Genomic DNA, 12,552 nt, shown 5'->3' on the forward strand with positions numbered 1-12,552 from the left:
GATGGAAGGTCCGGGTATAAGAGGCTTCTTCTGTCCTACTTGCTTGCGAGATTCAGATAGACACAGTCAACCCATATTCACAGACACCAATATTCTAACACAATTAATCAAGTGAGCCATCATGGACATCCTAGCGCGAGGAAACGACGTCCTCAGCATCAACGCCCCCACCGGGGCAGCAGAGGTCTTATCGCAGCACGGATCCGACTGGCTCTGGGCCGTGACAGCCATCTACATCTTCGCCTTCGTGAGCCCCTCCCTCCCTCTCTGCCTCTTTCCTTTCCCCTCAATTCCATCAACTTATTCTTATCCCATCCATGATCCCAACTAACCACTCCCCCAGCTCGGCCTCCTCACCCTCTGCTTCACGGCCCCCGAAAGCTACCGGGTCTTCCACTACCTCTTTACCGTGGCCCTGATGGTCGGCGCAGTAACCTACTACGCGCAAGCCTCCGACCTCGGCTGGACCACGACCAGCACCACCCCGACCCGCCAACTCTTTTACGCGCGCTACATCAACTGGACGGTCTCATTCCCCTCCGTCGTCCTAGCCCTGGGCCTCCTCTCCAACGTCTCCTGGACCACCATCATCTGCAACATCTCCCTCACCTGGCTGTGGGTCCTCACCTACCTGGCCGCCGCCTTCACCCCCAGCTCCTACAAATGGGGCTTCTTCGCCTTCGGCACCTTCGCCTACGTCATTCTGGCCATGAGCACGCTGAACGAGAGTCGCGAGGCTGCGCAGAAACAAGGCGTGGCCAGGGATTATATGCTCCTGGCGGGGTGGTTGAATGTGCTCTGGGCTCTGTATCCCGTGGCGTTTGGCGTGTGTGAGGCGAGCGGCGTGGTGGGGGTTACCGGGGGGATGGTGTTTTTGGGGTCTTGGATGTGTTGATGGTTCCTGTGCTGGGGTTCGGGTTTGTGCTGCTGGGGAAGGGGTGGGATTTTGGGAGGCTGGGGTTGGCGTTTAGTGAGGAGAGGATGAGTACTGCTGTTGCTGATGCTGTCGCTGATGCTGTTGCTGTTGCTGGGAAGGAGGAGGAGGGCCTGGTGGGGGGGGAAGCCGGAGGTCTAAGGTAGTCAGTCAGTCACAGGACAGTTGGTGGTCTGGTGGATGGGTCCAATTGCTGTGGGCTCTCTGTCCTCTATTCGCCGTCACTCTTTTATTGTTTCTTTTGTTTGTTGTTCAAGTAATCGCGACTATAGATAGAGTAGGAGATTGAATCTAACTGACATTCTGACTGCATATAAAGTAGTACAGAGTCGTCAGTCCATGTGGGGATCTCGTGGCTGACAGTCGGCGTAAAATACACGTACCGGGCGGTAACCGTCGCCCCACCGTCTCGGCAGTGACGGACTTCCCGCTAACCACTCCCGGAAGCTCCATCTCAATCTCGTCTCCTCTCATTATTCCATCTCTCCACAACTTCTATCGCCAACGCTAGCTATGCATCCGCTCTGACCTGCCCTCAAGATCCTAGATCATGGTCCCGCGAAAGTGCACCATCTGCGACCGGCGATTCAAGAAAACGGAGCATTTCAAACGCCACGAGCGCTCACGTCCGTCTCCCGCATTTTCCTCGTCCGCTGCTAACATCGGCTAGACACGAAGGAGAAGCCCTACGAGTGCAGCGTCTGCCACAAGCGGTTTTCCCGGAGGTAAGTGTTGGACCATGCTTACCAGTGCATAGGCCAGTGTTGACACTGGCAGCGACGTTCTGAGTCGCCATGCCAAAGGCCACAACTCAGCTCCGGCCAATGCGCCAGCAGGCCAGCCCGCGCAAACCCAACCCCCTGTCGCGCCGCCAATCGCAAATGACACCCAGAGCTATATCCCCGGCATAGGTGTGGACAATCGCCCGGTCCAACGCCCTCGCATTATGCCACTTCCCGCCCCGCCCCTCCCCTCCTCGTCCTTGGACTTCCTCGCCAATGTCTCGGCTCACCAGTCTCGCACGGAGCCTGTTATTGCCAACGAACAGCCCGGGTATTTCGGCTGGAATGACCCCCCGGACCAACAATACTACCGAGGCACGATCCTCGACCCGATGCCCAATGACATGCTGCAGCTCTGGCTGGAACCGCAGGGGGACTCGGTCTCGCAACACGAGTCGTTGGATATGCCGAGTTTCGGTCTGCTAGGCGAGGGGGGCATGACACCGGTGCAGCCTCGGCCCTCCGTCGACAGCGCGGGCTCGAAATCAGGGAAAGACATCCCCAACGAGCGGTTTTCGCGCGTCCAGCGCTACTGGCTCGCTCCAGCCAACAACACCGGCCGTCTCATGAACACGCTGTGGCACGACGTAGCCTACAGCGACTGGGACAACGTATTCGCATTCAGATCAGCGCAGTCCGGCCCGTCTGGCTATCTGCAGGGATCGCGATATGGCCTCGACGAGGAGTGTCGACAGCGTCTGGCTGCAGCGTTTGGACGTTCATCGAAGGACCCAGTCTCGCTCTACAACCCCGCGAGTTTCCCCCCGGCTGAGGTCCTCGATATGGCGCTGGACTTGTACTTTCGCGAATTTCACCCGCTGGTTCCGTTCATCCATGTGCCGACGTTTTCGGCTAGGGATACCCGTCCATCTCTGCTCTACGCTATGTGTCTGATGGGGATGATGCTACTGGGGACAAAGGGGACGATTAACTTTGTTTCCGGCAACTTTTATGTGTGTGCATCTAGATTTCATAGCTCCGTGGATGGGTTGGTTGCTGATGTCCGCAGTTCATGCTTGAGAGCATTACGGCCGATCTCGCCAAATGCTCCGTGGGCGTCGAGGGTTCCTTGGCGACGATGTCGACATTCGCCGCTGCCTTTTTGTTTCTGAACCTGGCTGCTATGACAGGGGTACGTTAAGAGGAGATGTGTGGGGACTTACTGACGTTTACAGGAGAAGGAACATCTCGAAAAGTGCCAGATGCTCTATGTGAATCTCATATCGGTATGTATATCCTGAAACCAGACATCTACCTCTAGACTAAACGGTCTCGACAGCCTTCCAGCTAGGAAGGTCCTTGTTTCTGTCAATAATATCCTTATGTTGATGAATCGGGCTAAGACATGCAGATTGCACAACGGCATGGCCTGTTTGCAGCTACGGAAGGACAGCTGCTCGACACGAACCTATTCGACGCGGTCCCCGACGAGCGATGGAAGGCTTGGGGCAAAGTCGAGTCCGTTAAACGGTAAGTCGCCCGAACACCTGATGACGGAGCTGACCTCACAGGCTAATCGCCGGGCTGTTGCTGCTGGACTCGTGGTACTCGTCGTTCATGTCCACCAGCCCGATCGTGGTGCCGGACTCCATCCAGCTCATCCTGCCATGCAAGGAAACGCTCTTTCGCGCGCCGTCTTCCACACGGTGGATGCAACTCATCACCACCGAGCACATGACAGCACCCACTATCGCAACACCGTCAGACAGAATCGGCGTCCCAGATCTCGACCGTCCGGTAGACGATTTATGCATGTACGGCGTGCTCGCACTGGTCCAGCTGCGACTCTCCGAAGCCTACTACCGTCTCCTATCCAATCGCGCCAGCTACCCGTTCGCCCCGTGCCACACATACGCCATGGACGGCCGCGCCCGGTGTCTCCCGTCTCTCCAGCTGCAGCTCGCGGACAGATACGGCGATCTGCTCAACCCCAACGCCGCCGTCATGTGGCACAACATGTGCATGACCCTGACCGCCGACACGCAGATCTTCGACATGGCCGCCGGTCGCTCCGGGCCTGGCCCTGCGCAGAAAGCCCTCGACGATATCGCAGCCTGGTCGCAGACCCCCGCCGCCAGACGCGCCTGTCTGCACGCAGCACACATCTACAAGGCAATGACGAACCGTAAAGCGTCCGATCACATGATGTTCCACTCCGTTTTCTCTCTGTTCTCCGCTGCCCTCGTCCTCGGTCTATATGTATTCATGGTCCCCAATGCCGGCGAGCCCGGCGGGACTTCCGTCGAACTGCTCGATGATGTCGACTGGCGGAAGGTGGGCACGGAGGGGTTCACGAACTTCATGGAGCCGGGGGGGAGTCAGAGCCGGCGTTTTCTGGTGGAAGAACCGGTGGTCGGCTTTATTCGAAATGGAGGCACGCTGTATCTCCGTGGAGTTCCGGTTCAGGGCGGGTATCAGCCCGCCAGACGCATTTTGCTGGACTATGCCGGCCTGTTGAAGGATACGGGGAAGTGGAGCGTGAGGAAGTATGCGTATGTGTTGCATATTATGAGCGATGTGTTGATGGAGGTGGAGTGATACTACTACCAGCGTCACTCGACTCGCATCTGTCAAGCAATCACTCGACCCTCGACCGAGAAGGGCATCCAGACCGCGTGCGATGAGGCTGATTCAATTCCAGTCAGGCTCTGGCAGCAGGCTACCAGACCACCCCTCTTATTATATCGTATGACATGGTTCATGCAACAATATCATCTATTTATATTATACCTTTTGGGTCAAGATCAAACCCACGACCGATTCCTGACTCGTTCGCTCAACATGTCCAACTCCTCCTTGGACGCAACCACCCCCATCATGCCCCTGCCATCATCTCCTTCCAGTTCGCCATCATCGTGCTCCCCGGCCAACACAACCCTCAGCCCGTCCTGTCCAAGCCCAAGCCCATGTTCATTCTCATTCTCATACCCATGTCCATGTCCATCCCTCTCCCTAGCAAACCACAACCCCTCCCCCAACTGCCCATGACCATGACCATGATGATCCTGATCCCGATCCCGATCCTGATCCCTCGAAACCTCCCACCTCACCTGAAAACACTCCCTCTCACGCACCCCCACCGCCCTCTCCGACCCGGACGAGCTCCCCACACTCGACCGAGACCGAACATCCCACTCCGCTCCCTCCCCCTCCCCTTCCCCCTCCGACCCAGAACAATCCCCTACAGCCTTATCAACCGCCACCCCATTCCACCTCGCCCCGGGAACATGCAACACGTCCCTCAGCACCAGGACGTTCGTGCGCGGATCGTCGGGCGCCCGCTGCACGCGCAGCTGCACCGTCCCCACGCCCAGGACTCGCTGGTTCGCGATCTTGCATGGCGCTCGGCGGTACGTGCTGAATGAGGAGCGGTTCTTGGCGATGTGCGTGTTGGTTTTGCTGGAGGGGAGGAGGAGCCAGGTGAAGCATCTTTCTTTTGCTTTTGCTTTTCTTCCTTCTCCTCTTCCTCCTCGTGAGTTGGAGTTGGAGTTGGATTTGGTGGTGGGTTTGGAGGACCGGGAGGGAGGTTTTTGGTGAGGGAGTGGTGTGGTTGTGGTTGTGGTGTGGTAGGGATGGTAGTGTGGTTGGCGGGAGGGCATTTTGCTGTGTTTTATTTTATTATGTTGTGTTATTGTGGTTTGGTTTGGTTTGGTTTGGTTTGGCTTGAGGGTTGGTTATAGTATAGCAGTAGTGATGGTTCAGTACTGAGAAATAGTATAGAACAATAATCAGGATCTCTGGCAGTTGGCAGTTGGCAGTTGGCAGTAGGCAGTAAGTAACCAGAGATATAGTAAAAGTTGGATCCAAGTCAGGAAATTATCGAAATTGAAGCACTTTCAATATAGCTTCAGAACTTCAAAACCCAACACCATCAACATAGATAGATAGATAGATAGATAGATATTAAGCACTGTTATATAGGCATATGTCGCATCGAATGTAATCAATCAACAATAGTTATGCATGTGGAGAGGATGAGAGTATCGAATAGGGAATTTCCAGTCATTAAATAGGAACTGTAGGAGTGTATGTATGAGTACCAGTACCAGTACCCAGTCAGTCAGTGCCAGTACCAGTCAGTGCCAGTGCCAGTGCCAGTACCAGTGCCAGGGCATCATCCAGTAACTACGGTAAGTACACTCACTCACTCACTCTCTCTCTCTTGCACGCGTCATCCGCGGCCGGTCCAGGCCCGTCTGTGGCAAGCCCTCCTTCCGCTTTGGGATACCTCACCTTTACCATACCTACATGGTACTGGTACATGTTAGTTACATGATCTACTACTAGTAGCATAGGACTGGTCCGAGGGAGTAAGTCGTGCCGCAAGAATAGTAACATGGTTGGATATGTCACTTTGATCGATCGATCTATCTATCTATCTATCTATTTATCTATCTATCTATCCGTCATATTTCACTTTGGATCTGGGTCTGGATCTGGTTTTCTCCTTATTGTTATTGTTAACTTAATTTAACTATTTCTGTTTTTACTGTGTGTGTGTGTGTGTGTGTGTGGGCATGAAGATCAGACGGGCCAGACAGTCAAACAGTCAAACAGTCTTGACGTAACCCTGATGGCGATGGCAAATGCTTAGTTAAGGTGGAGCTGGAGCTGGACCCGGTTCCGGGGATGGGGGGATCTGGATGTGGATGTGGATCGGGTTTGTTGTCTCGGCGAGGTGGTTGACCATGGTTGTACCTGCTGGCTGCTGGCTGCTGGCTGCTGACTGGCAGGTGGGTTCGGATGCAGGCAGGGTGCAGGTTGTGCAGTGTACCTCGTACCTAGGTACTAGGTATGGTAGGTGTGGTACTTTTACTACGGTCTATCAGTATGGAGTAACCGGTAGTTTGCAGGTACCGATTGATGGCTGTCAATGTGCTGGTGCTGTATGCAAGGCAGGCGAGGCAGGCGAGGCAACCACTCGATAGTTGTGTCCATGTCCATGTCCATGTCCGTCTATGTCCGTCTATGTATCTACAGCCCTCGCTTCCCGTCCCACTTCTCCCTTCTGACTTCCACCACAAGATAGTATCCCCTACCCATACAAAATCTCCCCCACCCTCTCCCCAATCGCCAAACTACTCGTCAACCCCGGACTCTCAATGCCCAACAAATTGACAAACCCCGGAAACCCCTCCTCCTCCTGGATGACAAAGTCCTGGAACCCCTTGCCGGTATTGACCGCGCCGCCATCGCCCAACTTGGGCCGAATGCCACAATAATCCAGCCCGATGGCCTGCACATCCACATTCGGCAAATAGGCCCTGATCTCGCCGAGCGCCTGCGGCAAGCGATCCGGACTGGGCCTCAAGTCCGCGGGGTCCTCCACCCACTCGACATCCGGCCCAAATCGGATCCGCCCGCCCATGTCCAGGGTGAGATGTGTCCCTAGGCCGCCGAACCCAGGTAACGTAGCCGGATAGACCAGCACGGAGGTCTTGGGTCTTGAGGCCGAGTAGGAGAAATAGGTTCCCTTGGCGTAGTACGCCTTGCGGTGTCGGGCAGGCGGGAGGAGCATGTTATTGATAGCGCACGCGCCGTTGCCAGCGCTGTTGATCACCGTCTCGGCGGTGATCTCACTCTCTGTGCCGTCCGCCGACACCGTCTTGATTCTGTACCCGTCGCCCGATCCGAGGTGCTCAATCCCCGTGACAGTCGTCAGGAAGGCCATGTCCCCCCCGCGCTCCTCGTAGTCGCCCTGCAGATACAGCATCAGGGAGTGGCTGTCCACGATCCCCGTCGTCGGGCTCTCGACTACTCCCGCCAGCGCTTGGACTTCTGGTTCGCGACGCCGCGCTTCCGACGCGCTGAGGATCCGGGTCGGCACCCCGATGTTCTGCGCGTGTGCGTGCGTGCGGAGACACGCGGCCCATTGTTCGGCGGTCTGCGCGACGATCCATTTGGAGGTGTTGCGGTGGGGGATTTGTTGTCTTTCACACAGCGAGTAGAGCAGTTGCTTGCCCCGGATGCAGAGCGTCGTTTTCAGCGTCGAGGTGCCGTAGTATAGCCCGGCGTGGATTACCTGGGTTTGGGTGTGTTAGTGGCTGGTGACTGTGTTGGGGAGGTCTTGACTAGGGGATTGTTGGTTGTAGTGTAGGGTACGGTTGTTATAGGTGTAGGATTGGCGTGGGGATTGTAGCCAGTGAGTGGAATAAGAACATGTAGATGTTATCGCATTGCCGTAAAGAAAAGACTCTCACCTCCGAATTGCGACTACTCGTCTCCATCCCCGGCCCCTCATGCCTCTCCAGCAACACCGTCGACGTCCCCTCCTTCATCGCGAGCTGCCGCGCCACCGCCAATCCGACGACTCCGCCGCCGATGACCTACAGTCAATCATCAATTGTCAGTTGTCGGTTCTCAATTCCCGTTCTGACTATAGCTAGCTATCCATGCCCACGCTGTCCATGCTGTCCATGGCTGGCTGGCTAGCTGGCTTACCGCATGAGTGACGTCGGCCCGCGAGGCGCGCGAGCTGGCGAACCCGCGCCCGCGCGAAGGCAGAGACAGGGACCGAAGGGCGCGCGTGGCCATGTTATTATGTCTGCTTCTGCTGCTGCGCTGCTTGCAGGGAGTTCAGGGCGGGGTTAATAGAACATGGACATGGACATGGTACGTAGGGAGGGGTGAGGAGACGACGATGATGTTCCCCACTGTGTCGTGATTGATGTGTGGAGTCGAGGCGGTGCCGTTGTCGGCAAAGGGCCGAGGCGATAAGTAGATAAAGATGGCATTCATAGTCCGTATAGACAGTCATGTTTATGATATATACACACAGTTAAAGATTAGTTTAACGATAGGTTCAGTAGTTGCCATGGTTGTTGATCTCTATTTCAGCTTTTGCGTATTACTCATGTATAAATTATTTTTTGAAAAAAATAGGTTATCAATTAAGAACTACTCCATATATATAAAAGAAGTCTCGAGGCTGCTACCAGGCTATGCAAAATCAGATCGATCTACAATCATCTACTATTAACCACGCTTCCCGACATTCTTAAGCATGTCTTCCAAGTGCTGTCCAAGTCAGTTTTCCGCCAACTAATGTCATCGTCATCATCACACACGTACCTGCTTCTGCTCGGCTGCTAATTTGCCATGGGTATCACTGATAATAGCCAGAACAAGCGAGTAGTTGTTGTACAGAAAGCGCTCTCTCCGTTTGGCGTCGCCGCCAATGCGGCTGAGCTTGGCCAGCAGGTTGTCGAATTCCGCCGTCAACCGGCCCAGGCTGTTCGCCACCGGCTCGTCGTCCCCGGCCTCGCTGCTGAGCACCAGGATGCCGTGCAGCAGCTGGCCGAACCGCTGCGTGAGGAAGTGCGGCGCCGACGACTTGTTCAGGTCGTCGCCCCCCGCGATCGACAGCGCCGACACCGCACTGCGCCCCGTGTTCACCGCCACCCGCTTCAGCGACTCGCACTGCGTGTCCATGATCACCTGGAACCGCGGCCACAGCTGCATGTTCACCCCGTTGATGTACGAGTCGGCCACGGGCACCTTGCGGCGCTGCAGCTCGAACGCCGCCTGCTGGTTCAGCCGCACGCACATCAGCACCCCCAGTGCGTCCGTCGCGTGCTCGATCAGCTGCTTCGTCATGCTCTGCCCGAGAGCAAAAACCGGCTCGAAGATCTCCACCGCTTTGCGCGAGATCTGCTGGAAGGACAGCGACGAGAACATCTCCGTCACGAATGAGTACTCCGCCGAGACATTGTCCAAAAGAGCGAGGTTGAAGTTCCGGAACGGCACCTCCAGCCCGTGGAAGGACGTGTCCTCCTCCGCGATGTAGGATGAAATCGCCATCTGGTTGCCCGTCCGGAGGATGTCGACGCGTCGTCCAAGCGAAAACGGGTCATGCGCCGCAGAGCCAGCTCGGCCGCCGGAAACAATATTGCCTGGTCCGTCAGTTTGCGTGGACAGCACGGGAGAAAGTACGCACCTGTCTTGTGGGTGGTCGGGTCCCCTCCCAACACCTCGTTCCGATCGCTCGGGTAGATCTTGATCTTTTCAAGCGCTTGGTGATAACGCGTGAAGTGAGACAGATAGTACCACCGCATCGTGTTGATGTACGCTTGGGTGATCTCGCCCGTTAGCGCCGGGTGGGCGCGGGAGATGTAGCTGTACAGGTCCTTGAACTTGACCAGCCGTTGCTGCTGGATAATCTGCGCGTTGATGTTCGGGGATCGCAGGGCGCGGATCTGCGACACCAGGTAGTCTCGGATCCTCTCGACAGCCTATATAGTCAGCAAAGTCTAAGATGGATCACGGAGGGTACAACCTTCTTCTTGACGTCAACCAAGAGCGGCAGCACGTCTTCGATGGATTTGTTGCTCGTAGACCCCGAGACCCTCGCTTCGATGCTGGCCGTCCGCGTCTCGATCTCATTCAACGCCTTGACCCAGTTCTCATCAATGGGCCCTTCCGCTATCAGCCGGACCGCTTTCGGGGACAAACTGATTTCCTCCACCGCCGGCCCGAGCAGCTGTTCGACGTTGCGTCGGTTTTCCAGCATGGCGTTCAGTTGTATGGAGCGCGACTGGAGCGTCTCGATCTCGGCGGAAACAGCGCCGAGTTCGTTCTGGAAGTCGTTCAGGTACATCTCCACCGACTTGGAGACATCGTCGCAGCCGGTGATCGCCGAGTGCAGGTCCTGGAATTTGTCCCTTTCCTTCTCGAACTGCTGGATGGTTTGGGCGCCCACATCGGTTGGGAGGGTGCGTCGGGGCTCGTCATCCTGGGCGGCAAAGTCCTCCAGACTGAGGCCCCGAAAGTCGATGTCCTCCACCAGCCCCGAGGGTTTCGACTCCGTCGATGTGGTCGAGCTGTCTTCCCGCTGGGTCTGCTTGCCAATGATGCCGTTCAACACCTCGAATGGGTCCGCGACATCGGATGGGCGGGACCTTGCAGTGCCTTGTCTCGGAGCTGAGCCTTCGCGGGCCGTCGCGGGGAGAGAGGTGGTCGAATCGCTTGGCGTCAACAAGATGGAGAGCGAGGAGCCCTGGCGATTCGAGCCGGGGCGGTTGTTGGGGGCATTGGGGGCGAGGCGGGAGGAGGTTCTTCGGGGCAGTGGTGAGTTGCTGCGACTATCGAACTGGGGACCGGAGGGCGTCGAGTGGCCAGAAATGCGGTCTAGCCACATGGTGGGAGGCCGGCACGGAGCAGCGTGCGGATACCGGACAAGACCGGGGGGTCATGGGGGTGACCCAGGGGTAATCTGGGGGGGGGGGAGCAGAAGAGACGGAGAGTTCAAAGTATCTGAGAGAGAAGGGATAGAGAGAAGAGAGACAGAGGGATAAAAAAAAAAAAAACCAACAGCCTCACAGCTCACAGCTCACAGCTGTCAAGTAGACAGAAAGCGGACAGCGGAGTAGGACGGAGACCAGACGGAGTATACTATCACCACTCAGGCCAGATGCTACGGCGAGCGACAGCAACCACGGACGTGGTCTGTCCGGCGCTAAGCTCGACGCGGCTAGCGACCACAAACCCCGCCACAACAAGTGCCTTTTTTTCGCCGGCCATTTGTCGATTTCTTTTCGCCTGTTTCCCCCTCTCCGTCCTTCTGTCGATTTTTCTCTTCCTTCCTCCATCTTCAATCCATTCCCACGTCCATCCTCACCCTCCCTTTTTTACCTCCCCCCCCCATAACCCTAATATCCATCACCATGGCTGACGAGGTATGTTCTGGCTCGCTATCCACGCCCCTCCTGCTTCAGAATCGCCCTATCTGCTCCCCTGTCGGCGCTCCTGCGTCTGGAGCCTCGCATCTCGATCCCCTCCCCCCCCCACCTGCCCTCGTTCCTGCAGACAATGCATCCGGGCTGGCTTTTCGCTCGCACGTCTCCTGGACTCGTGGCGGCCGCTGACGAGTCCTCCCTATAGCACGAGACCTTCGAGTCCGCCGACGCTGGCGCCTCTGCCACCTACCCCATGCAGTGCTCTGCCCTGCGCAAGAACGGTCACGTTGTCATCAAGAACCGTCCCTGCAAGATCGTCGACATGTCCACCTCCAAGACCGGCAAGCACGGTCACGCCAAGGTCCACATGGTCGCCATCGACATCTTCACCGGCAAGAAGCTCGAGGATCTGTCCCCCTCCACCCACAACATGGACGTCCCCAACGTCTACCGCAAGGAATACCAGCTCGTGAGTAGCGCTCCGATCGGGCTGTCGGAGTCTCGCACTAACCCGCCCGCAGCTCGACGTCACTGACGACGACTTCCTCTCCCTGATGGACGAGACCGGTGCCACCAAGGACGACGTCAAGCTCCCCGAGGGTGAGGTTGGTGACCGCATCATCAAGATGTTCCGTGAAGAGGAGAAGGACTGCAGTAAGTACTCGATTTGTTCCCGATCTGTTCCCCGATGTTGTTTTGTCTTGGTGCGGGGCATGCTGACGATCGCCCGCAGACGTCACTATCCTCACCGCCATGGGTGAGCAGTGCTGCATGGATGTCAAGGAGGCCCCCAAATAATGAATTACCGTCTCCATGGGCCATTTACTACTCTGTCAGCCCTTGTGTTTTAAGAGCCCTGCCCAGTCCTGCCCTTGATCTGGTGGATCGCGACCTTTTGAGCAGGTGCGGCGTAATATGCTTTGATATCCGTCGGACAGCCTTGGGTATGCGCTGAGCTGGCCACGATGGTCACGTTTACTTGGCAGCATAAAGCGTGCTTTGTCAGAGAACAGTTCTTGTGTTCAGCACCCTCACGATAGTTTGACGAATAAAAAATTACTTTCTTCAAACCACATGTGATGTAACTGCAGGTGATAGTAGCTGCAATTGGTACCGAGTCGTGTAAACATGTAACGATGTAGATCTCACCCACAAAAAAGAG

The 12,552-nt window shown here is 56.3% G+C and overlaps 5 protein-coding genes across 5 annotated transcripts; 3 read left to right on the forward strand and 2 right to left on the reverse strand.

Moving 5' to 3' along the window:
• Positions 1-121: 121 nt before the first annotated feature.
• BO70DRAFT_428993 (uncharacterized protein) lies at positions 122-4,394 on the forward strand (the record flags this gene model as incomplete). Its single annotated transcript, XM_025548031.1, has 9 exons — positions 122-247; positions 344-847; positions 1,482-1,560; positions 1,605-1,659; positions 1,712-2,669; positions 2,726-2,848; positions 2,892-2,942; positions 3,068-3,186; positions 3,228-4,394. The coding sequence occupies 9 exons, from the start codon at positions 122-124 to the stop codon at positions 4,252-4,254; spliced, it is 3,042 nt and encodes a 1,013-aa protein (XP_025399644.1). The 3' UTR covers positions 4,255-4,394.
• On the reverse strand, positions 4,342-5,697 carry BO70DRAFT_32080 (uncharacterized protein). Its single transcript, XM_025540493.1, has one exon. The coding sequence runs from the start codon at positions 5,313-5,315 to the stop codon at positions 4,461-4,463; it is 855 nt and encodes a 284-aa protein (XP_025399645.1). The 5' UTR covers positions 5,316-5,697; the 3' UTR covers positions 4,342-4,460.
• Positions 5,698-6,169: 472 nt separating this feature from the next.
• On the forward strand, positions 6,170-6,697 carry BO70DRAFT_32111 (uncharacterized protein). Its single transcript, XM_025540502.1, has one exon. It carries the CDS (start codon positions 6,360-6,362, stop codon positions 6,642-6,644), a length of 285 nt encoding a protein of 94 aa, XP_025399646.1. The 5' UTR covers positions 6,170-6,359; the 3' UTR covers positions 6,645-6,697.
• BO70DRAFT_336026 (putative GARP complex subunit (Sac2)) lies at positions 6,592-10,932 on the reverse strand. Its single transcript, XM_025541084.1, has 6 exons — positions 9,992-10,932; positions 9,653-9,947; positions 8,788-9,608; positions 8,158-8,280; positions 7,917-8,042; positions 6,592-7,738 (listed from the first exon to the last, which is right to left on the reverse strand). Exons 1-6 carry the CDS (start codon positions 10,850-10,852, stop codon positions 6,752-6,754), a joined length of 3,213 nt encoding a protein of 1,070 aa, XP_025399647.1. The 5' UTR covers positions 10,853-10,932; the 3' UTR covers positions 6,592-6,751.
• A 383-nt stretch (positions 10,933-11,315) lies between these two features.
• Positions 11,316-12,503, forward strand: BO70DRAFT_361848 (Eukaryotic translation initiation factor eIF-5A). Its single transcript, XM_025543140.1, has 4 exons — positions 11,316-11,390; positions 11,596-11,859; positions 11,912-12,044; positions 12,124-12,503. Exons 1-4 carry the CDS (start codon positions 11,379-11,381, stop codon positions 12,186-12,188), a joined length of 474 nt encoding a protein of 157 aa, XP_025399648.1. The 5' UTR covers positions 11,316-11,378; the 3' UTR covers positions 12,189-12,503.
• The last annotated feature ends 49 nt before the right edge of the window (positions 12,504-12,552 follow it).

This window comes from Aspergillus heteromorphus (assembly GCF_003184545.1).
Source record: "Aspergillus heteromorphus CBS 117.55 chromosome Unknown BO70scaffold_11, whole genome shotgun sequence".
Classification (NCBI taxonomy): domain Eukaryota; kingdom Fungi; phylum Ascomycota; class Eurotiomycetes; order Eurotiales; family Aspergillaceae; genus Aspergillus; species Aspergillus heteromorphus.

Excerpts from the sequence above, each read along its gene's own strand:
- BO70DRAFT_32080 (XM_025540493.1), bottom strand. The coding sequence starts at position 5,315 with ATGCCCTCCCGCCAACCACACTACCATCCCTACCACACCACAACCACA.
- BO70DRAFT_32111 (XM_025540502.1), top strand. The coding sequence starts at position 6,360 with ATGTGGATGTGGATCGGGTTTGTTGTCTCGGCGAGGTGGTTGACCATG.
- BO70DRAFT_336026 (XM_025541084.1), bottom strand. The coding sequence starts at position 10,852 with ATGTGGCTAGACCGCATTTCTGGCCACTCGACGCCCTCCGGTCCCCAG. Across the intron at positions 8,281-8,787 it reads TAGCAGCCGAGCAGAAGCAG|CAGCGCAGCAGCAGAAGCAG; the intron begins GTACGTGTGTGA and ends ACTCCCTGCAAG. Across the intron at positions 8,043-8,157 it reads GGGCCGACGTCACTCATGCG|GTCATCGGCGGCGGAGTCGT; the intron begins GTAAGCCAGCTA and ends GATTGACTGTAG.
- BO70DRAFT_361848 (XM_025543140.1), top strand. Across the intron at positions 11,860-11,911 it reads ACCGCAAGGAATACCAGCTC|CTCGACGTCACTGACGACGA; the intron begins GTGAGTAGCGCT and ends ACCCGCCCGCAG. Across the intron at positions 12,045-12,123 it reads TGAAGAGGAGAAGGACTGCA|ACGTCACTATCCTCACCGCC; the intron begins GTAAGTACTCGA and ends GATCGCCCGCAG.